This window comes from Phocoena sinus, chromosome 15, assembly GCF_008692025.1.
Source record: "Phocoena sinus isolate mPhoSin1 chromosome 15, mPhoSin1.pri, whole genome shotgun sequence".
Taxonomy (NCBI): domain Eukaryota; kingdom Metazoa; phylum Chordata; class Mammalia; order Artiodactyla; family Phocoenidae; genus Phocoena; species Phocoena sinus.
The window spans coordinates 14412770-14437487 of record NC_045777.1 but is presented as its reverse complement, the minus strand read 5'-3'; the positions used below and the strand labels follow the sequence as shown (position 1 = coordinate 14437487).

At 44.8% G+C, this 24718-nt stretch overlaps 1 protein-coding gene and 1 long non-coding RNA gene across 2 annotated transcripts; both read right to left on the bottom strand.

Moving 5' to 3' along the window:
- Positions 1 to 7757: 7757 nt before the first annotated feature.
- Positions 7758 to 13157, bottom strand: LOC116739685. Its single transcript, XR_004345679.1, has 3 exons — positions 12070 to 13157; positions 11686 to 11779; positions 7758 to 10203 (listed from the first exon to the last, which is right to left on the bottom strand). It is a non-coding gene; the product is annotated as an uncharacterized LOC116739685 (long non-coding RNA).
- A 3111-nt stretch (positions 13158 to 16268) lies between these two features.
- On the bottom strand, positions 16269 to 22809 carry LOC116739897 (thyrotropin-releasing hormone receptor-like). Its single transcript, XM_032604777.1, has 4 exons — positions 22400 to 22809; positions 22104 to 22350; positions 18797 to 19115; positions 16269 to 16300 (listed from the first exon to the last, which is right to left on the bottom strand). The coding sequence occupies exons 1-4, from the start codon at positions 22807 to 22809 to the stop codon at positions 16269 to 16271; spliced, it is 1008 nt and encodes a 335-aa protein (XP_032460668.1).
- Between the last annotated feature and the right edge of the window lie 1909 nt (positions 22810 to 24718).

The window sequence follows — 24718 nt, the reverse complement described above, 5'->3', positions numbered from 1 at the left end:
CACTTCATTCTGACCTAGTAACCCGCGCTTCTCCCTTAGCCCCTTCGTGGAACCTGTAGGTCCGTAGCCAAGCTGCTCTGGCACTTGGCTTTCTTTAGCGGCAAATGCAGACCAGACTCAGGAACAAGTGCTATATAGGGTCTCAGCCTGCGTGGGATTCGCGCAAGTTTTTGCTTCCACCAGGTGTGGGCATAAAACCTACCCCAAGCTCAGCAAACCCCCCCTCCAAACTAGGTTCTCACCTGTAGCGCACATCCTTCGTGCAGGACCCCTCACTGAGCAATGCGTAGACCCGAAGGCTCCGGAATTATCTGCCGCGCGAAGCTGGAGACCAGGGAGCGGGCGAACAATGAGGAGAACTGCACATGCGCAGAAGGAGCCGTGAGGGGCCAGTTCCCTGAGCTCTCCTCCCGGTAATCCTTCAAATTCGGGACTCCGTTTCCCATAAGTCTCAGCGTCCCCTTCCTTAGAGAATGTCAGAAGAGTTCCTGCTTTACTTGGTGAGTTGGATAATTTGTCCACCTCCACTCAAAACTGGATTTCAAAAGTAATACACCGAAACTGTGGCTAAAACGGCAGATACACATAAATCTAACGAAGATTTGATCAAAGGAGAGTACTCATAATCTCCTCTCCCAGAAATGACCATGTTAGGTGATACCTTTATTAAAATAGGACCCTAAAAGTGGTGTGTTATTTTGACCTTGTCATTAAACAAGTGGTTCATAATTTTCTTATTCTTTTTGCATTTTTATTTTGAAAATTTTCAAACTTAACAGAAAAGTTGCAGGAATGATTCATTACGAATGAACACCTGTGAAATGTTTACTTTGCACCAATTGTTATTATTTTGCCACATTTGCATTCTCTCAATTCCTCTCTCTCATCTTCCTCACCATTTGAGAGTAAGTTCAAACACGAACTGTCACCCCTAAAATTAGCATATATTTTCTAAGAGTAGAACATCCTTTTACATAACCACCACAAATCAAATTCAAGAAAGTGAACACTGATATACTATTATTATCAAATATGTAGACCATATTCAAATTTCACCCGTTGTACCAATAATGTCCTTTACAACTTTTGTTTTTCTGATCTAGCAACTGATTCAGAGTCCTTACGTCCAGTTGTCATGTCATTTAGACCTCTTTCGTCTAGTTCCTCAGCCTTTTTTGTCTTTTATGATATTGGTAACTTTGAAGAGGACAGACTTGTTTTGAAGTGTTCCTTCATTTGGATTTGTCTGTTTCCCCACAATTAAATTCAGGTTATACATTTCTTGGCATAACATAATGGATGTTATGTTCTTCTCAGTAAATTACACCAGATGAGTTTCACACACATGATGTCAGTTTGTCCCACTTTTGGTAATATTAACTTTGATTCCGTGATTAAGATGATGTGCAGGTCAACGTACTTTTATATCAATTGCTTCTCTTATGCCAATAGTAGTAATAGGAAATAAGTTCCAGTCACAGTAGCAGTCAGTATCTAGGACTAGGTTAAAAAGAATTGGGCAGAACTTACACAAAAGAAACTATTACACTCTACTGTGTGACATTAAAATGTGAACGGAGACATGTACTGTCTTCCTAGATAGGAAGACAACATTCTTTAACAAAATTCCAATCAAAATCTCAATAAGTTGAGTGATGTGGTTTCTTCCTTTAATTTTATTTTACTTTACAGAACACATCTAAATTTCATCTGGAAGAACAGAAAACCAAAAAAACCTAGGAAAAAAGCCAGGACTTAAAAAAAATCAGAATACCTGTATTTCCTATTAGATATGAATATGAATAATATTAACGTAATATTCAAAAAGCTGCCTCTGGGCTTCCCTGGTGGCGCAGTGGTTGAGAGTCCGCCTGCCGATGCAGGGGACACGGGTTCGTGCCCCGGTCCAGGAAGATCCCACGTGCCGCGGAGCGGCTGGGCCCGTGAGCCATGGCCGCTGAGCCTGCGCATCCAGAGCCTGTGCTCCGCAACAGGAGAGGCCACAGCAGAAAAAAAAGGATTTTAAGGTGGAAGCTGATTGATAGTTGTGTTCAACTATATTTGATATTGTGCTTACCTCTTGAATCAATTATTGAAAGTGGGGTATTGAAATTTCCAACTACAATCGTGAATTTATTTCTCTTTGACGTTCTTTTTGCATCATGTATTTTGAAGCTCTGCAGGTGCATAAACAATGCTCCTGATTAATTGATCTCTTTATCATTATTAAACAAACTTACATATTTAGCATGTAGTTATGAATGGCTTTTTTTATTCCTTTGGTTAAATCCAAATTTTGTATGTCTGATTTTTTTCGCTTTCATTTGAAAAAATTATTTCTTTAAATTTATTATTTATTAATTTATTTTATTTATTTATTTTTGGCTGCATTGGGTCTTTGTTGCTGTGCACGGGCTTCTCATGGTGGTGGCTTCTCTTGTTACGGAGCACGGGCTCTAGGCTCGCGGGTTTCAGTAGCTGTGGCGCATGGGCTCAGTAGTTGTGGCTTGTGGGCTCTAGAGCACAGGCTCAGTAGTTGTGGCACATGGGCTTAGTTGCTCCGTGGCATGCGGGATCTTCCTGGACCAGGGATCAAACCCATGTCCCCTGCATTGGCAGGCAGATTCTTTTTTTTTTTTGCGGTACATGGGCCTCTCACTGTTGTGGCCTCTCCCGCTGCAGAGCATAGGCTCTAGATGCGCAGGCTCAGTGGCCATGGCTCACGGGCCCAGCCGCTCTGCGGCATGTGGCATCTTCCCAGACCGGAGCACGAACCCGTGTCCCCTGCATCGGCAGGCGGACTCCCAACCACTGCGCCACCAGGGAAGCCTGGCAGGCAGATTCCTAACCACTGTGCCACCAGGGAAGCTCCTTTGCTTTCATTTTTGAAAGGGTTTAGCTGGGCATAGAATTCTGGTTGATAGCTTTTTGTTTTCTTTTTCTTTTAAACATTAAAGGTTTTTTTTTTTTTTTTTTTTTTTTTTTTTTTGCGGTACGCGGGCCTCTCACTGTTGTGGCCTCTCCCGCTGCGGAGCACAGCCTCTGGACGCGCAGGCTCAGCGGCCATGGCTCACGAGCCCAGCCGCTCTGCGGCATGTGGGATCCTCCCGGGCCAGGGCACGAACCCGTGTCCCCTGCATCGGCAGGCAGACTCTCAACCACTGCGCCACCAGGGAAGCCCTTCCATAACATTTTAAGATCTAGAATGATGAGGGTAAAAGAAACACGTGCTAGTTTTCCATTGTTAATTAACCTTTTTAATTAACAATTAGCAATTAACCCATTTTCATTTAGATTTCTTTATTACCCAAAAAAATAAATGCTAGAAATTATCTTTTTGTTAAACTGTGGGGTCATAAGTTTGATAGAGTCTAGGGTTATCAAGATACTAGAAAGATGTGCTCATGCAATATAAGAATTTACTTGAGTGTGGTGTGTTTATACACAAAAAAATAGGACTCCTTTGCATTTCTAAGAATCTATGCCTAGAATACATTTCAACAAATTAACAAAGATGTGTATATATGATTGTTCTTAGTGTTCTCGGCAACAACAAAAATAAACAGAACTCAAATATCCAAGTAGAGCACTGGCCCAATCAATAATAACCCTGTCATAAAGTAAAATATTAAATATTAGTAAAACTGATAAACCAGGTTAATATTTACTCATAGAGAAATCCCCAGTTTTGTTCAAAGTATTTAAAGTATAATCAATTTCACAAATTGCTGTATCTATAGAGAGAGATTTTAAAGGACCTTAGTGAAAATAAAACTTTAATCCTTGCTTAGAATTTCATGTGGCTCTTTTTAGAGTCTTTAAATTTTTCTGTTTTGGTGATTACAATTTCAATGAGTCATTTTTCAGTTACAAATATTAATTATTTCAAGTTGAAATAAATTTTTCACTGGATACACGTTGATCACTTAAATTATCCTTGTACTTGGAGAACAGTTCTCTCTCATTCTTCCCCTGACAAACTCCAACTTCTCCTCCTACCCCTCCAAAGTCCTCAGTCACTGAACCCTTCTCTCCCTGCTACCCCACTAACTAGTGATCTCATTTGTTGTGATGCCTGGATTTAATTTTATTTTTCTCACACTGTCTTCCCATTAGCATGTCAACCATCACTGGTGAATTATCATTCCCTTTATGAATCTACGAATACCTTCAGGCAAAGCTCTCACCATGCCAAATATCAAAAACCTTCTACTTTTGTTCAGCGTTATGAATGTGGTGAACGCAGCATGGCTTTTAGCTATAGATCACAACTTACTGAACACCAGCGAATTCACAAGGTAGAGAAAGCCCACAGATACGATGAAAATGCAAAGGACTTTAGGCATCCCGCATCATTTACAGTGGTCCAAAGAATTTACATTCTGGATAAACACCCTGAATGTAACCAATGTGGCAAAACCTTTAACAGAGCTTCAAAGTTTATTCAACATCAGTGCACACACGGCGGACTGAAACCCCACAAGTGTGATGTGTGTCCGAGGGCCTTCAGGTTTCTTTCATCCCTTATTACACATCAGAGATTTCATGCTGGCAAGAGATCAAATCTGACTCAGCATCAAAGAATTCCTCCACAAAAGAAACTCTTTGTCTGTACATTTTGTGGAAGGACCTTTCACAGTTTCTCAGAAAAAATTCAACACCAAAAAACTCATACTAGAAAGAAATATTACACATGTAATCACTGCAGAAAGGACTTCAATCCATATTCAGTTTCTCTTACATCAAAGAGTTCATATTGGAGAGAGACCCTACAAATGTAATGATTGTGAAAAATCCTTTAAAAGCCAATCGAATCTTAAGAAACATCAGAAAATTCATACTGGAGAGAAGCCCTTTTCATGGAATGAATGTGAGAAGACCTTTACCCAGCTCATAGATCTTAATCGTCATCAACAAATCCACACTGGGGAGAAACTTTACATCTGTGATAACTGTAAGAAGACCTTTGTCCGTTTCTCAGATCTAACGCGACACCAAAGAACTCATACTGGAGAGAGACCCTACAAATGTAATGTTTGTGAAAAAACCTTTAAACATCAGTCAAATGTTATTAAACACCAGAAAATTCATTCCGAAGAGAGGCCCTTTACATGCGACAGATGTGAAAATACCTTTCGCTATTACTCTGACCTTAACCGACATAAAAAAATTCATACTAAAGAGAAACCCTATAAATGTAGTGAGTGTCAAAAGTTTTTTAACCATAGTTCAAACCTTAGTAAGCATATGAAAATCCATACTGGAGAGAAACCCTTCATATGTAATCAATGTGGAAAAGCTTTCAGTCTAAACTCTATAAACTTTCTTGACATCTGAAAACTCATAATAAAAAGAAACCCTAAGACTATAGAAGATGCAGGAAGGCACTTAGAAATCACTTACCTTTTACTAGAAATCTACAATCTAAACCAAAGAGATCAATGTGGAAAGGGTTTTAACCAAAGCCCATTCTTCTGCATGAATTCATCCTGTATGGAATATTTTAGAAATTTAAATACATGTTGAAGAAACGGGAAGATGTGATCAGAGATGTACTTTCTATATTATAATTGACTCAAATCTTTGAGCAAAAATAGGTAAACATGCTCAAGCAAAACGTGAAACTGAATAAGGCAGTTCCTATGATGGGAAGTAGGCTAAGAGGCAGCTCCAAGGGTGTAGTAAAAAGAACAGATTCATTTTGCTCTTTGTTCCTAATCTATTTTCACTGGGTGAATAAAGTCATATTTTTAATAGAGGTAGCTCTCTAAAAGTGTAAACTTTTGTATGGAGAGGATGCAACCCTAACCTAAGTGTAAGTAAGGAAAACAAAAGCCATCTCTTTGGAATTAAAACTTCAGAGAAGAAGAAACTGCCAGTGAACAATGAAAAACAAAAAGTTGGTCACTATTTAAAAAACTAAAGGATAAAGAGTTAAGAGGGTAGACATGAGAAATCCAAAGGTTGTGGGTCAGTGGTGAGAAGATAGTTTCTGCTCCTGTTCTAAATGAAAACAACTCGGAGACACCCAGCCTCCCCAAATTCTTGGATGTATCTGGAGAACGAAGAGGAGATGGAGAGATTGCAACAATACTAGGACTTAGATTCAGGACTTGGAGAATTTATTACTCCTAGTGTTATCTGTAATAAGTTGATTTCCTGTATTCCCTGATGACTAAATCATAAGTTTTCTAGTGCATGCTAATACTGGTGTGTAATGCTGGATACAATCAGGTCTTGTGTCAGAAATCTAGACTTTCCTGAATTGGTTCCCATAATCATTGGTGGCAGCTTAACCCTGTTCAGCCAAGTGGGATGGGCGTAGTCTAACAAGTCTCTTTAGGACTGGCCTCAATCCATAGAAAGTGATGGAAAGACAACACTGTTTCTTCGAGGGTCATCCTCTCAACTTTCTGACCTCTGCTTTCCCAGATATTAGAGTATAATAGTGGCTGCCACAGAGCTAAATTGTTGTAATCCCCAGATGTGGCCCCTCGTCTCATGATCGTTCCTTATGTGCTTTTTATCTCTAAGAAAAGGTGTGTACATAAGTTCACTTTTTGCAAATAACCTATAAAACTATAATGTGTCTGTTAAGTTACATATGAGCTGAAAATGCAACTGAAATAAGTTTTAAAATGAGTGCAAAATAAATGTTATAAATACAGTTATAAAAATGTAAAATGGTTATTGGAATGAGGGGGAAATTTGGCAATTACTCCTAATTCTGGTCCTTAAAATTCTGGTTTAGAGTCAAATTTAACAGGAATTATTTTATGTGCTTAAAAACATTAAGAATTTCCAACATGGCCCCTAACTGTAAAGTCTATATTATAAGGAGAAAAGAAAGAAGCTTAATAGAACAGAATAGCTTGTACTGAAAAGTCTAGTATTCCAAATTTGCTAACACCAGACTCAATAGAAGCCTAGATTCCAATAAGCAATGTCTAACATATTCTTTTTATATCTGTTGCTATGTTTCCTGGGAACTATCACTAATTATAAGCCAAAAGTCTCTAATTATATGAAAATAAAAAGGATAAAAGGATAGTCATTATGCAAAAGTTAGGCCATTCAAGACATTCTCATTGGCAAGCTTCAGCTGAAAAATCTTAATTTCCTATCGGATTTTAATATTAAAACACTGTTTAAGCAAATAATAGAGTTGTCGGTATGGTAAGTGGAGAGAGAAGATAGAAATGCTTATATAGAGGCTTAAAAGGTCATCTAAACACTAACATAGTGTACACAACTTCCTTTTTTTGCTTTTAATAATTAATTCCTTATTTAAATCCACTGTCACATGTTTGAGGACAGAATCCAACAGGGTGTTGTAGGTTGACATGAGTTGCTCCAAAAGATACACTGAAGTCTTAACCCCTGTGTGCAGGAAAAACTCAGTTCTCCTGTGTTTCTCCTTTATCCCACACAACCACCACATTCACACTTGTGACACCAGATGTGTGGGTTTTCTTCCCACACCAAGCAATTCTGTGATACTGTTGAGTGTCTTATAATTTAACTAATTTCTGACTATACCCACCTGGGGGTAGTGTCAGATCCCACAGGGTAAGGGTACAAGTCCCACAAGACTGCCCCTCAACCCCAACTTCAAATCCCAAGTCCAGGTTGTCACCTGTGCTTCTGACAGATTGGCTATAAATCAGAGGTTCCCGTGACCCTCTCCTAGAGTTTGATTAACTTGCTAGAGCAACTCACAGAACTCAGGTGAACAGTTTACTTGCTGTTTACCAGTTTATTATAAAAGGATATGATAAAGGATACAGGTGAACATTTAGATGGAAGACATGCATAGGGCAAGGTATGTGGGAATGGGCATGGAGCTCCTGGGGAAGCCACTCTCCCAGCACCTCCACCTGGAAGCTCCAAACCCCATACTGTTGGGGTTTTTATGGAGGTTCCATCATGCAGGCAGGATGTGGAACCAGGAGGATGGAATACAATGGTTAGTCCCCTTATTACCACCTCTGCAGATGAAGGGATTTGGGTCCATTACTAGAAGGCTATGGAGACAGAGTTAGAAGACAAAACCCAACCTGTTCAATCTGAGAATTTAAAGCACCATAAATTAGGAAATTATAAGCTACTAAATTATCATAGGAACAGTTGGTTTTGATGTGGAATGAAATAAGGTTAGATCCTCAAACATACTGTCACACAACAATGTGGAAAGGAACAGATTAACTTAAACATCATCTTTTTCATTATTTTAAAAGGGAGGCACACGTGGCATAATGTCTGAATTGTTGAACGTTTTCATGGTGCCTAGTGAATGTTACAACACACTTATTAAACACACTCTATTTTATTCTCCTGTGTGAGTTTTCTGATGTGATAATGAGGTTTGATTTATGGCTGAAAGTTTTCTCACATTAATTGTGTTTATACAGTTTCACTCCTCTATGCCTATCCACAGAGTTTTAGCATTGTGTACATTACATGATTTGTTCCTTTGTTGATCACCACTTTCTTGGAGCTCATTCCTTATGAGTTTTCTGATGTAGCAGGAAGTTTGATTTGTGGCAAAATGTTTTCTCGCATCCGTGACACTCACAGGGTTTCTCCCTGTGTGTATTTTCTGATGTTCAGTGAGAGTCCACAGCCGATGGTAGGCTTCCCCACACTCGTTACATTCCTAGGGTTTCTCTCCCATATGAATTCTCCGATGTACTCTGAAGGCTGACTTATAGCAGGATTTCCCACGTTCAGCACATTCTTACGGCTTCTACCCAGTGTGAGTTCGCTGGTGTTGAACAAGGGAGAACTTCTGCTGGAAGGTTTTCCCACATTCATTACACTCGTAGGGTCTCTCTCCTGTGTGTGTCCTCTGATGGCGAGTGAGGGCCGACTTCTGGCAGTAGCTTCTCCCATACTCGCTACATTCATATGGTCTCTCCCATATAGTTCTCTGATGCTTGATGTGTGAGTTTTTGTTGATGGCGTGTCCACGTCCGTTGCACTCATAAAGATTCCCCTTTGTGTGCACTCTCTTATATTCACTGTGGTTTGACGTCACAGCGAATGTTCTACCACATTTATTAAAGACACTGCGTTTCTCTCTAGTGTGAGTTCTGTGATGTATAGTGAGTGTTGACTTATGGCAGAAAAATTTCCCACATTTGTTACATAGGTAAGATTTCTCTCCTCTATGAGTTATCTAATGTGCCGTGAGGGCTGCTTTAGTACATAAAATTTTTTCCACGCTGACTGCATTCGTAGGGTTTCTCTCCTGTGTGAGATCTCTGATGCACATTGAGGGCTGAATGACAGAAGGTTTTCCCACATTCTTCACATTCATTTGGTTTCTCTCCTCTGTGAGTTTGCTGATGAACAGCGAGGTAAGATTCTTGTTGAAGGTGTTCCCACATTCTTTGCATTCGTAAGGTTTCTCCCGCGTGTGACCTGAAATGTTCAGTGAGGGCTGACTTCCCAAAAAAGGTCTTCCCACATTCATGACACTCATAGGATTTCTCCCCTCTGAATTTTCTGATGCACGACGAGGGCCAATTTGTCAGTGAAGGTTTTTCCACATTCGCTTCATTCATAGGGTCAATCTCCAGTATGAATTCTTCGGTGTCGAGTAAGGTTCGTCTTTACACGGAAAGTTTTCCTACAGTCATTACGAACATAGGGTTTCTCCCCTGTATGAAATCTCTGTGTACAATGAGGGTGGACTTCTTAGAAAAGGTTTTCCTACATTCATTACATTAACTTGGTTTCCTTTCAGAATGTACCCTCTTCTATGTGAAGAGGACTGCCCTCTTGAAGCGGTTTTCCCACATTTTCCATAGCCAAAAGGTCGCTTCAAAGCCTGAATGTTCTGCTGTAGAATCAAATCTTCATTTTGACTTCTGGCTTTCCTAACTGGATTATATTTGTATTGTTTCATTCCAGAACGACTTTTGTCTTGCTTAGAAACGAGTTGTGTTTTCCCACATTCACCAGGAACCTTTTAAAAGTAGCTTTTCTTTGCAAGGATTACTTCTGAATTAGTTTTTAAATTGTTTCCACATGGATATCTGTAGGGTGTTTTTCTTGAGGGAATAATATTCATGCCCAGATTAAATGTTTTCTCAAATACAGTAGCTCTCTCTGTAATCAGTGTTTTATTGCAGAAGAATACAATTTGCCTCAAATGTTTGCCTTGGATTTCCTTGTCCTCCTTTAAGGCATCATCAGCTTCTAGGAGGGAGTACCATTAATAATAACTTGTGATCCGTGACACACTTGCTATGAAATGAGAGTTCCTTACAAATGCCTTGTTGGACTGGCCCAGCTCTTCAGGATTAAGGAAATGTCAAATACAAACATCTCCGACTGATTTGGGGGAAAGAAAAAAACAAACAATAGAAAAAAAGCCAGCCCACCCACACCAGCCTGTTTAACAGGATGAAAGGAAGAGGAAAGTAGCAAAGAATACGAGTACCTCTGCCATGGAAAAAGGAAAACAGTCACAAGGAACAGTAAGCACAAAGTATACTGCAAGTGTGTCTGACACAGTATTGAATAAGACAGATGAGACTCAAAGAAGCACTCAGAGACAGTGAGACTGGCAGAACAGACTTCAGAGAGATGGTCAGAGTTACAAAGAGACACAGAGGAAGGGGTGAGTCTCAAATTTTGCCAGCGACATGGGAACTTCAGAATTTGCACAAATACAAAGAATAGAAAGAAAGATTGTGGGCTGAGCAGGGCTGGAAGTAGGGTGAGGTAGGCGTGACCTCTAGGGCATCTGCACCACCCCAAGAGTGAGTGTCTTCTTAAGTTTTGTATCTGAGGCACCTTGGTTGTCTCACCCTAGTCCCCCCGCAGTGGGGCTGAGCGTGGAGAGTGAAACTGGTCTCTCAGTTAAAGGATGGAGAGAAACGTGGAATGCAACTAGATTTGCAAATAGATTGTGTAAATCAAGCAAGATTTATTTTTTTAAGACTGACCTATGAATGTCTGAATATACAGCAAGTCTATGTTAAAGGAAGGTGGGGTCAGGTAGGCAAAAGAGAATGCCACAGAACTAAAGTTCAGAGTACGCTAAAAGAGGGTCTGTATACCAGGGATGGATAACTTAGCAGCAAAAATCTTTATAAATTTCGATTAAAGAAGTACATTTAGGACTTCCCTGGTGGTGCAGTGGTTAAGAATCCATCTGCCAATGCAGGAGACATGGGTTTGAGCCCTGCTCCGGGAAGATCCCACATGCCACGGAGCAACTAAGCCCGTGTGCCACAGCTACTGAGCCTGTGCTCTAGAGCCCACGAGCCACAACTGAGCCCGTGTGCCACAACTACTGAAGCCCACGCGCCTAGAGCCTGGGCTCCGCAACAAGAGAAGCCACCGCAATGAGAAGCCCGCGCGCGGTAACCAAGAGTAGCCCCCGCTCGCCGCAACTAGAGAAAGCCTGCACGCGGCAACGAAGACCCAACACAGCCAACAATAAATAAACAAGCAAACAAATAAATAAAAATTAAAAAAAAAGAAGTACATTTATTCAGGGACAATGTTTTTAAGTATCTATAGCAGGACAGTCATTTGCCCTCAATTACTTCCCAAGGTCTGGGGCCTATAAAAAGCGATTCCTGAGGAACATTGCAAAGATGCCAACTACGCTCACTAACCACCATAGAACTCTCATTTCCACTGGTTTCCACCTGCTTAGTTATCACTCACCTGAGTAGTTCTGACTTGAGAATTCCTCTACTGTCCATGGTTCTTCTCCTTGCTCCAGTCTGAAGATCACATCTGGTTTGCTAACGTTGATACCCTGTTAAAATGATACAGAACTTGGACCAAGCCCTTTGGACTTTGGGGACTTGAAGGATGAAGAAAGACAGCTTCAAAAGCTGTGTGATGAAGATGTCCAGCAACAGGTCATTAGAGCTAGAACATTCAGGAGAAGGGTGGAGGGAGGGCAGTGAGCACAACGCTAACATTGCCTCCAAGGGTTTAATCACCTCCCCCCTGACACTCAAGGCTAAATAATGAAATTCAACATGTTTTTGCAACACAGAGCAAACACATCTCTGGGTAGTTACACAGGGAAGCTGTACTTACCCACTGAGATGCGGTTGTTCTCCAGCATCACATCCCTCTACAGGAGCCTCTGAGCACGGTCCAGGTGCCGCCACTCCTCCTGGGTGAAGTCTGCAGTCAGGTCCTTGAATGAAACCAATCTCTGAAAGAATACGTTTAATCTGAGGTGAACAGAAGCCCAGTGGATCCCTGGGGTGCCCCCATCCTCCACTTTGGAGACCACTGTTGTGATCATGGAAATCCATAAAGAGATATTTGTCAGCAAGGACTATTAAGATTTGTGATCAAATTTGCATTTTGGAAGCAATGCTCCAGAGCATAGGGGTCTGCACACTACAGCCTGTGAGCCTAATCCAACCCACTAAGACCCAAATCCGGCCATGCCCATTTGTTTGCACGTTATCTATACTGCTGTCACACTACAGCAGCTATGCTGAGTTGATTTGACAGCGACCATAGGGCCGGCAAAGCCAAAAGTAGTTATTATCTGGTCCTTTACAGAAAATGTCTGCTGTCCCCAACTCTAGAAAAATGGGAAATGGATTAAAGATCAGATTAGAGAGGAAGAAAACTAGGATGCCATGGTGAGACATGACCACAGGCAGCTCTGGTAGGGGTGGGGAGGAGGGAATCAATCCTCCATGATGAGGAGCCAGAGGGGTTGGCCACTAATCGGTTGTGCATGGGAGATATAATGTGCAGATTATTTTGTTCCAGATCATTTTGGTAGCATCATATGCTGAGATTAGGAATACAAGACAAAACCAAAAAAAGAACTGAGCATGGGAAACTGACGCATTGCTGTTTCAGATGCCATGCTCCAGTCTGTGAAGGATGCAAGTAGAGATGTCCAGTGGGCAGTTGGATATTTGGTTCTGAAGCTCAGAAGAGAGAGTGGTGACCAAAAGCAATATTAGAAGGCATAAATAACGGGGAAGATCTCTATGGACCAATATGGAGATTCCCAGGCTATATTGGTAAGTGAGAAGGAGTATCTATCGTATGCTACTTTTTATGTAAGAAAGGGGATGTAAGAAAATACACATGTATCTGCTTATGTGTACAAAAGGAAATACAGAAAGGGTAGACCAGAAACCAAAGAAACTGGTTACCTTCAGGGGACAGGTGGGAATAGTTGGAAAGAATGGGGGCGACAGAAATGGGGTAGAATGGGATGGGGGGAAAGCGACAACTCTCTAAGTGTATTTTTGTCTGTGGCTTCACAGACATTCTCATTGATGCATTTCAAGGAAGGTGTGGTCAGACTGTCAAATGCAACAAAGAGTGTAGTAAAGCATGAACTGGAAAATACCCACTGGATTTGAAAATATTTACTAGAACAGATTCATGAGTGTGGTGGTGGCAGACACAAGACTGCATCAAGTGAGTTGAAATGACCTGAGCAGGTGAGAACCGTGGTTCAAGCAACTCAGAACAATCAGAGAGTGGAGGGCACTTCCCTGGTGGGCCAGCGGGTAAGACTCCACGCTCGCAATGCAGGCGGGCCCAGGTCCAATCCCTAGCCGGGAACTAGATCCTGCATGCATACCATAACTAAGACCCAGTGCAGCCAAAAATAAATAAATAAATGAAAATAAAATCTTAAAAAAAAAAAAAAAGACAGAGTGGAGATTGCAGGGAATGACATGTATGTGTTTAGGAAGTAATCTCCTTAGCTACGCCTGGTACCCCTTGCCTCCAACTCACAGCCTCACCAATCCTCCAATGAAGTGTCTTTTCCTGACAAATCTGTACCCTGCCCTTCCCCTTCCATTGCAACTCACATCTTTCTTCTGAAAGTTGAACTGAGGCTTTGCTGAGTCACAATAATCAATGGTCTTTGAATATGGTATGATCACCCAGATTCTGCTCACCCTGGAGAGGAAAATTCTGGTCCAGTAACTCTTTTTTTTTTTTTTTTTTTTTTTTGCGGTACGTGGGTCTCTCACCGTTGTGGCTTCTCCCCTTGCGGAGCACAGGCTCCGGACGCGCAGGCTCAGCGGCCATGGCTCACGGGCCCAGCCGCTCCGCGGCATGTGGGATCTTCCCAGACCGGGGCACGAACCCACGTCCCCTGCATCGGCAGGCGGACTCCCAACCACTGTGCCACCAGGGAAGCCCCTGGTCCAGTAACTCTTGAATATGCTCGTTTCAGGAATTCTGTCTTGGCCTTAAAATCCTAGGGAGAGATTTCAGTTCAGAAACATGTTCTTCCAGGTGTGATTTCTGTCCTTGGCGCCTTCTGCTTTTTCCTTCACTGGGATGGTTTTGTTTCCACCTGGGCGTAGCGGCCACTTTTCCATTAGCTGGAATCTGCACTTGGGGTCCCAAGGTTCAAGTGTCTGGTGAGCTGGACCTTTCCTAAAATCCAATCAAGGCTGCCGACAAGTGAGACAATACCGCCGGAGGCAGAAAGAGCCTAGAAGCCTCGATTATGCCTTGTGACCTAAGGAAAATAGGTCCAATGGTTTGATTATCAAAATACATAGTATAACTGCTTTCTAGGGCACACAGAAGGCAAGTCATCATGCCAGAAAAAAACCCAATGTGTAGGCAGAGGGGAATGCATATTACAAAGATCATGAGACTGGGAGTAAAATAGACTTCATTTTAAAATCAACTCAGTCACCAGAGAATAAATCACTTTAGCTCTCTGTAAATGAGGTTTTAAAATGTGCTCCAACAGGGGGCAGTAATGCCGACTTCACAGCCTGGTTGGGAGGATTGAGGGAGATATCTAAAAATCTTCGTAACACTGATTGCAAGGGATACGTGTCGAGGGTGTATTATATTCTGGGCTTGCTTTTTACTTCAGAACAACCCTATGGGGCAAATATTATTCCTAGGCTCAGTTTACAGATGAGAAAACAGGATGAAATTAACATGCCCTGGGATGCAGTGCTGCTCTGTGGCAGCACCTGGTCTGAACACAAACATCATGCTCTTAAAATCTCATGCAGCGCTGCAGACAACACCCCCCAGCGCCAGCCCCCTGAAATCTTTTCCAGTCATATCTACACCCTGGCCATTCTCTTCAACTGAAGCTCACATCTTTCTCTTAATAAATGCTTAGTATAAAATAACTAATATAATGATTACCATATTTGTTTCTATAAATATTCCTTCCCTTCCCTAACGTCCTCCAGTATTCTTCAACCCAGCCCAGCAGGCTGCAGATCCAAGCGCCTCAGCGGAACTTTGGGGATCAGATTTTAGCCATTTGGATGTACAAACCTTGCACCTTCACAGAGCACCTTCTTCAGGCAATGAAGGGCTGCAGGGAGCGCCCGCCATGAGGCCTGCAGGTCAGGAGCCCGGCCCTCGCTCCCCTTCTCCGGGACCATGGGAAACCCGGCTCCGGGCCTCCCTGGAGAGGGATGCGGGGAGAGCGCGCATCCACTCTCCAAGGACCGAGGCCAGCTCCGCCCAGCCACTTCCCCTCCAGCCCCCGAGGGCTCGGAGCTCCCCGCCGGTCATTTAACTTGTGGGTGTACCCGCTTCGCTCCCAGTTCACCAGGCCCAGGTGACCACGGGACGCCGCGCCCCGGAGGCTGCAGGACCCTCCGCGGGAAAAGCCTAGTGGAGAACAAATAGACGCGCCCACGTAGAAAGACGAGGCCCCACATGCGCAGAAGAAGCCGCCGGGCCGTCCTTCCCAGGTTTTCCAAAGGGCGGTCGACGCCTTTCCGGACTACATTCCCCATAAGGCACCGCGGCCACCGCCCACAACGGAGGGCTCCTTAGAGGAGCCTCTGTTGTCCTTACTCAGCTTGGTTGATTGCTAGGAACCATTAATACAAAAAGAAAAGGTGCATATGAATTTCACCGAAGACTGTAGATGAGAAGCGAAGATTACAGACTATGAGGTGTCCACCAAAATGCTAATGATTCCCAAATCCTTATCTTTCTCCTAAACTTCTCTTAGGAACACCAGAGGTGTATAGTCCCTTATTCTTCCTACTGTTTTTCCCACTCAGCATCAGAACACACACTGGGGAGTATACCCAATGAGCATTTTAAATGTGAGAAAGCCTTCTATAGTATATATCCAGGATCTCATAGGGGAGCAAGCAGAAGAATGTAGCCAACACAGCAAAGCTTTCACCTATTTTGGTGAATCCATATACATATTTTGAATGTATGAAAACGTAGAATTCAAACATTCTCTAATCCAAGAATTCATGCTGAAAGGAAATCTATCAGTGGGGAGCATTGCATGGCTAGTCCAGCTTATGGCTTGGAAAGAGCAGGGCTGGAGGATTGGGAGACAGCAAGAATATCCACGGAAAAGACGTGTAACAGGGAGCTCAGCTCGGTGCTCTGTGATGACCTAGATGGGTGAGAGGAGAGAGGTCCAAGAGGGAGGAGATATAAGTATACATATAGCTGATTCACTTCACTGTACAGCAGAAACTAACACAACATTATAAAGCAATTATACGCCAATAAAAAAAGACGATGTGAAGACACAGAGGGAATGAAACCTACAAGCCAAGGAACGCCCGAGGCTACAAGAAGCTAGGAGGAGGGCTTGGTGAATCTCCCTCACTTCCCTCAGGAGGAATCAACCCTGCCGACAAGTTAATTTCAGACTTCTAGCCTCCGGAACTGTGAGACAATAAATTTCTGTTGTTTAAGCCACCCAGTTTGCGGTACCTTGCTACTGCAGACCTAGCAAACTAACACAGAAGGCAAGATGGCAGAAGGAATGATTTGAGGACAGGCAGAAGTTACTGCAGCGCTATGGAAAATTTTTAAAAGGAAAATACTTAACATCAAAGGTAAAATTTACCTATGAGCCTGTACCTAAAAGTGATGATTTATGTAATATTTTTATTCTCTTTTCTTCAGTGCTTATCTCAGTGAGGATCTATGTGTATTTCTGCCTTTACACACACACACACACACACACACACACACATTTGAAATTCAACTAGTAAGCTAATAATACTCTCATAGTCCTCTTCCTAAAAAAAAAAAAGCATTTATGGCAGTGGGCAAAAATTGTGAAGATCTTTGTGTTTGTATTAGTTTTCTATGACTGTGTAAGTGTTAAGGACCTGGGTCCTTGGAGTCTAATCAGTAGAAGTTGATAAGAGGCCACAGTGGAAATTGCATTGTCAATATCTGCTTGCTGGTCTGCCTCTTTCCCATCCTCCCTCCGGCCAGTTCCCCTCCTCTCCCACCCCTTTCCCATTGCTCCCCTCCCCTCCTGATAGACTGTCCAGACTGATGCGTCACCTCTGAGGACCAGTCCCTGAGCTCTGTGCTAATAAGATTGAGCCATGGAGTTGGGGACCTGGGAAGCTCTAGAACTCAGACCCCATCCCCCTATCACTTTCCCTGTTTCCCCCCTTATTCTTGCAATAATTTCTCCTCTGTTTTTTAAACCATTCATTCAACAGATGTTTATTGGAGCACCACCTATATGCTGGAATCAGCCTGAGATTCACTATCTCTGCTGTAGATTCAATGCTGGGATTTCTACCCTTGCAAGACCCACTTATGTCGTATTGTCCACATAACTCAGAAGAGAGAATATCCATACACATCACAAAGTCATAATTAATTTTATTCTAATAGAGCTATCAGGAGGATTGTAGGATGGCGTCATGTTCCCCAAGAGATGTTGAAGTTTTAACCCCCAGTACCTGTCGATGTGGCCTTATTTGGAAATAGGGTCTTTTCATGATCAAGTTAAGATGTGGTCATTAGTGTGGACCTTAATCTAATATGACTGTGTCTTTACTAAAAAAAAAAAGGCGGGGGAGGAAGCAACATGCAGAATTTGGACACAGAGACAGACACGTACAGTATTATCATGGGCCAGCGGCTGTTGGCTGTAGGTGAACTTTGCTGCCCTGGCAGAAGGGTCCTGCTGCTGTGAACCTGGGTGGACTCTTCTGTGGTGGATATCTATTGTTGTTAGTTTTTTTGCTTCTGTTTTTGTTTGGTCCTGTGACATCCATACTGACTTTTTCTGATAACAAGCACTTCAACTTTCCTTTGAGGACCCACCCTGTTCCCATTAAGGTCTGCCATATACACTCACATAGGCTATGCAGTGCACAGCTTCAGAGGATCCATCCATTCAAACTGCTGAGTGGTGCCCACTGGAATGGAGCAGTACCCAAACTATACAACAGTCAGTAGCAGCGATTGAATGACAGTCCAATAAATTGCCCCTCCTTCTCCTGGCCTAGGTGGGGTTGATTCATTCTGATATAGATGCCATGAAGCCATTGCCCATTAATTCCTGCTATGTGGATCCCTGGGGGTTATCCTGGTTATGGTTCTTTCCGACTCCAATCAATTCCTTTTTGATTTAATTAGCCAGAGATACTTTCTGTTGCCAAGAAAGAACTCCCGACAAGTCACAATCTACACCTCACACTGGTAGCCAGATCTCAGCAAAGGGTGTTGAGTATTAAGATTAAAGTTAGTTTTTATTCATTATCTATTCATTTGTTCATATAATAAATAATTGTGGCTACCTCTTAGATTTGTATATTTATTAAACTGGGAAACTGTTTTACTAAATATACAAATCTAGGCTGTCTGCAATGTTAATGGTGATCCCTAGGGTGTGCAGTGCACAACCTGTGCACCTCTACCGAACAGCCCTGGACACCACTCTTTCCTCCAAGAGCCATGTTTCCCCAAATGCATGGAGACCCCTTCACCTCAGCAGGGGCAAGAGGGCCTTGCCCTGATGTGCCAGGATCCCCTCCCTGCCCGGACATCACACTTCCTGGTTCCTTCCAAGAGCCCAGTCTGTGCTGGGAACAGTCTTTGATGACACTGTAGTAAACAGGGGTGGCCTCCTGGGGCGGAAGCTGGGGCACGGCCAGCCGGCACTGAAATAGTCCATGGAAGGCCTCCCGGCAGCGCTGGGACATGAGGGCATAGATGATGGAGTTGACTGCGCTGTTCACATAGATGCAAAGGAGGCAGAAGAGAAGGAAGCTGAGGTTGAGGTAAGGCGGGCTCAGGAAGGAATTCACCACCACCAGGGTGGGGTAGGGCAGCCATAGCAGAGCATAAAGGACCACCACCACAGCCAGCATCTGGGTGACTTGCAGGGTAAGACAGGAAAAAAGAAAGGCATGGGTGCCAAGGGAGAACCCTGGGTTCTGGGTCTTTCTGTGAGCTTGCGGGAGGAGTAACCCAAAAGAGTATCCGGGCCTTGCCAAGCTGTGCCCTCATGCATGCTCTCCCTTCAGCTCCATCCCCACCTAGAAAACCACTATACAGTCTTCCCTGCCCTGCTCAAGTTTTTGGAAACCTCCCAGCTCCAATCTACCTCCAAAGCCCCTGGATGGGCTCCCACGTACTGTAAGCAAATTCAGTCATCCACGGAGCCTCAGTTCCTTCTTCTATAAGATGGAGACGCAGTACTGCCTCCATCATAGGTGGACATGAGGAGTGAAGGAGTTAGTGCCAGTAAAGAATGTAGAACGGTGCCGGGCGTGTAGTAGATGCTTATGTGGGTTTACTGCTGCAGCTACTACTACTAATATAACCTCTACTACTATTACTATTGCAATTGCATGAGGTTCAGAGCTGGGCAGAACTGGGTTAGAATCCTGGCTCCACCACGAACCAGCTGTTTGGCCTTAGACATGTCCCTCTCTCCCCGTCATTCCCGGCCACACGCCTCCCCTCCGGCTCTTTCACTCACCCTGCTCCCTCCCTCCTGAATCTTCTTCCTGCCTTTGCCCTTGACCACCCCATAATGCCTCTCCCTGGCCCCTCCTCTTCACTTCCTAACTCTTCAGATCTCAGCCAGCATTTCCCTGACAGCATAGACTAAATAAAGCCTCCTAGATGTGTTACACACTGGAAGGTGTTTCAAAAGATGCATAGTTTCTAAATTCCGGAATGAAGTCACCACGAGGGGACATCTGTCAATGGAGCCGGACATCCTTAATACCTGGAAGGACAGCAGCTCACACGTGCTCCTACCCCTGGAGTCCTCAGTGACCCCTTCAGAGATCAAAACGGGGGTGGCAAGAGTTCACTTACTAGAGCTTAAATTGCCCAAATAGTTCTGGCACTGGTTCTGTCCAGAAAACCCTGGATACATTCAATCAGCTCTGGGGAATACGGGAGAGACAACTCTCTCATCAAGGAAGAAGCTGGCCTGGAATGTTCCAGCTTGTGATCACATCTCAGAGCCCATGAGTTTAGTTCCTTTCCTAAGAGGCTTGGTTCTGGCTAAGGCAATAAACTCCTGTGCTATAATATCCTCCAGGAACCGTGAAATCGCAGGAATTCCCTAGTAGGTCTTGACTCCTGATTTTACCGAATTCAGATCCTGTCCATTCCATTTTAGGTTCGTTTGGGTGATAAATGCTGGATGGCAGTGTGTGGGCTCTGGAGCCAGGTTGCCTGGGTTCAAATCTTGGTTCTGTCACTTACCAGCTCTGTAACCTTAGGCAGCCTCTCTGTGACTCAGTTTCCTCATGTGTCAAACTGAGATAATAATAGTTCATACATCATAGAGTTGTTATAAAAATTCAAAATGTAAATTTGTATAAGCACTAAGGCCAGTGCCCGGCACATGGCAAATACCCAACAACACCTTGCACTGGGCTTTCTGGTTTCCTTTAATGCCTCTTCCCTGTTGGAAGTGTACATTGCATTCTGCAAGGACTCTCGTAGGCATGAAAGGAACACTCGGTCCATAGACACAGCCCACCCAGTATGAGAAAAGACATTAATGTCCGAACAAAACAGCCATAGTAGGTAGCGTGTGTTGAATACTTACTATATGCCAGATTTATAATATTTACTACCATCCACTGAGGTAGATGAGCACTAACTGTTCTCATCTCACAGAGGAGGAAATCAAGTCTCAGCCAGGTGAAGTGACTTACCCAAAGCCACACGGCAAGACCTTAGCAAAGCTAGGAGCCAGAACCCAGGTCTGGAATACTCTTTTCACCACCAGAAGTTTCACCTAAAGCATGCAGGCAGGAGTTTGACCCCAGTCCTTCCAGGTTGAGCCTGAGAGCGGTAAACAGTAGTAGATAAGCCAGTGGGAGGGCAGGAGGTACATTTGTCTGGCACCTAAACTTAATATTTCAAACCTGCTCAGCCTGTGCCCTGCCCCCTTCCCTCTAATAGTTGCTTTGACCTAAAGTGGCTGCAAGCAGGATGGACCAAAGGGGCTTTTGAGGGCAGCTGGAAGAGCCCCCAACAGTGTGCCCACTGGAGAGGCAGGGACATGGCACATGTGGTCCTTGCCTGGCTCCGGAGTGACTCAGCCAGGACAAGGTGTCCTCCCGCCTCCCCTGTGAGCTGTGGGTGGGGGTGGAAGGCTGAAGATAAAGGCCAGTTGGGCCCGGAGAGCGCTCCTCCCACCTGCATTCTTAGAAAACCCTTGGGAGGCTGCACTGCTGGAATGGGGGTGGGGGAAACGAGGAGCCTGGACACATGCGTTCCTGCACACAGTTCCCTTACAGTGTCGCCTCTGTTGCTCCCTTGTCCCCTCTAAGCCTGTATCCTTGTCCATAAAAATAGGTATGAAACCTCCCAAATAGGGATACTATCGGGAACCATCAGAGAATCAGGCACACAGTAAGTGCTCAATAAATGCTGAATTTCTCTCGATCTCCCCAGAACCCATCCTCTTGGGCTTTCAGACTGTCCCGGTCCGTTGGGGCAGTTTTAGCGCCAGATGGCGTAGTATAGTCTTGGGAAAGTCACTTCACCTTTCTGAGCCTCACTTTCCCCATCAGTAGAAGAAAGAGAATACCAGCTACGGTGTAGGGACTCGCTGAGGAAGTTTAATAACAAACCAAGATGAATTTAGCGTTTAGTTTGTGACGTTGATTCTAAATGAATCATGCCATTTCTGTGCCATTACCTCATACAACAGGAGAGGCAACGGAGGCTGAGAAACACTCAGAAGTGATGTCGCCAAAAACAAGCCGAGTAAGTGGCACCACCTGGACTTGAACTTGAGCTTGACTCTAGGAGGGCCCAAGCTTCCATCCACCAATCTGCTGCTGGCTCAGTACAGGGGTCCGAATGAGGAGGGACGTCCCTACCTGCTTTTGGGAGTTGAGGTCACCCCTCTTGCCACGGAAGGAGAAGTGCCCTTGGCCAGCGGGGCCGCCCTGGTGCACAGAGCCCCATCGTTCCCAGTCACCAGGAGGCAGCGGCCCCGCGAAGAGGACGCGTGCTATGAGTGCATAGGACACGGTGGCCAGGCCCAGGGGCAGCGCATAGAAGAGCGCCAAGTCCAGGAAGTAGACGGGCAGGTAGAGAGCGTGACACGCGGTAGCAGCACTGCTCCTGTACGCCGTCGGTTTACGCGGTCTCACGCGTGTCCACCAGGAAGAGCCAAAGCGCGTAGGCGCCGGTGCCCAGCCACACCAGTGCTGCACTGCGCTTGGTCCATGCCGCGGTGGACAGAGCCTGGGCGCTCAGAGGACGGCAGATGGCGAGGTAGCGCTCCACCTTGGACGCGTTGATGCCCACGTACTGCACGTAGGTGATGCCCAGGCAGCCTGCGTGGCCGAAGACCCAAACCCGCGCGGATGCCGCCTCGGCCACGGTGGGCACTTCAGCAGCCAGGAGCACCAGCAGGTCCGCGGTGGCCAGACTCACCAGGTAACAGTTGGTGGGTGTGACCGTGTGGCGGCTCCGGACCACCACCAGGACCACCGTGGCGTTGCCCGCCACACGCACGGCGCACACGAGGGGCACCAGGGTCAAGGTCACCGCCCGTACAGCCAATGGAGGGTGGGGCATGGGGCCCAGGCCTTGCGCGCTCAGGGTGCTCGGTGGGTTTCTCCATGCGCCAGCTGGACTGGTTTCTTCAGCTCCCTGCAGGGTCTCAATTTCACTACACGGACGCTGGGGACCCCGAGGAATCAGGAATCAGGCTCGTGCTGCTCAGTTTCCAAGACGACTTGTAGCCGGCGTTGGCGCGATCATTCCCGGGGTGGGGTTTACTGCAGGGGCTCGTTCTGGATTGTAGGGTCGCGCTCTAGCGGTGGACCGGGCACCCGACTGCCGCCCCCTACAGGACCGACTGCTGGAGCTCTCTCAGCTCTTACCTCCCCTTCCCAGGTTCTCGAAGCTCAGAACTCTAAATCCAGGTATCGAGTCCATGAAGCGTGGTGCGTACTGACCGATCTTCGCCTCCCTAGCGTTTTTCTTCTCTCTGCTTTTCACGACCACCCCAGGCAGGCTCCTCTGCTGGAGTTGGCTTGTCCTCTCCATTGATGCCACTTGTCTGATTCTGCTTGCACACGGGGTCAGGTAGAGGATGCAGGGTGCGCTGGGGAACGGATGCCTAAAAGGGGCAGTGGGATCTGGCGCCCTGCCTGCGCGCCTTTGCCCTGGGCTTTCGTTCCCTCCCTTCCTTCTCTACAGGAGCGGCTCCACTGGGCAAGGGCGGAGGAGTCCGCGACTTGCTGGCTTCCCAACACAATCCTGGGTTCCTGTCGTGTTTTCCCTGGCAGAGACTTCAGCCCTACTGTTGACAAATGGGGAACCAAGGCCCAGAGCTGCGGGGAAGGGAAAGTATTTGCCCATCTGGACTTGGGTTGGTCCTGTGTCCTTCTTGTCACCTTTTCACTTTCTCCTACTTACTTTTCCCAGTTGTTGTTTTTTTTTTTTTTCTTCCTCCTGAAGAAAACCTGTAAATTCTTGGAGGGTGTGCCCCACCTTCCCACAAGGGTTTCTCCCATCTCTAAGACTGTGCCACTCACAGGGCACAAACCTGTTAGGAATCTTTAGCTCTGTTCCTGCTACAGAAAAGGTGCTTAATGGTAGTCAAAAGAAGGAAAAGACTTGTTTCTTCACTAGAGGAAGCTTCCTGAAGGTGGGACCACACTAAGCCTCATAAAAGGCATAAAGGCTGCTTTCCAGGGAGCCTAGCTTCCTGCCTGCACATAGCAGATGCTGAGGAATTATTCACTGCTGACGAGCCATCAATTATGCTCTCTAAAAATTATTTCTTCATCTGTGAAATGGAATAATAATGATAGAACCCACCTCAGAGTGTCCTTGGGAGGCTCACATGATTGATGTGGGGAAAACCCATGTAATGCTTAGCTGTGCTTGGCTGTAGTAAGGGGTGAATATATTGGTAATCACAGTTATACACACTTCTCTGTGTGTCTGAGCAGTTTGCTCTGCCTACAGATCTGATAAATGGACAAAAAAATTAATGAGAGGGAACTTGGCAGGGGAGTATTTGGGGGGCACCAGCCAAGGTCCTATTGCCCCCCATTGTCAGTCTTTGTAACAAATCATGACTAATGTATATGAAACACCTAGTATTGCCTGGTGATACTCGGTGTGCTTTACAAGTATTATTTAATTCTATACTCACAACATCCTATAGAGAAAGTATTATTAGATGCCCATTTTACAGACAAAGAAACTGAGTCCCAGAGCAGTTAAATAACATGCTCAAGGTTACATAGGTTAGTAAGGGGGCGGAGTACTAGAATTTGAGCCCAGTAGCTTGACTGTGGAGTCCATGCTCTTACCCACCATGCATGCTATACTACCTCTCAGCAATGTTGTCTGTGATCTTCATCAGTAACAATAGCAAAGCATTCCTACTTGGAGCCAAACACCATGGCAGGTGCCTTACATTCATTACGTCTCTATCTCACAGCCCTATCTAGGCAGGTATTATTATTCC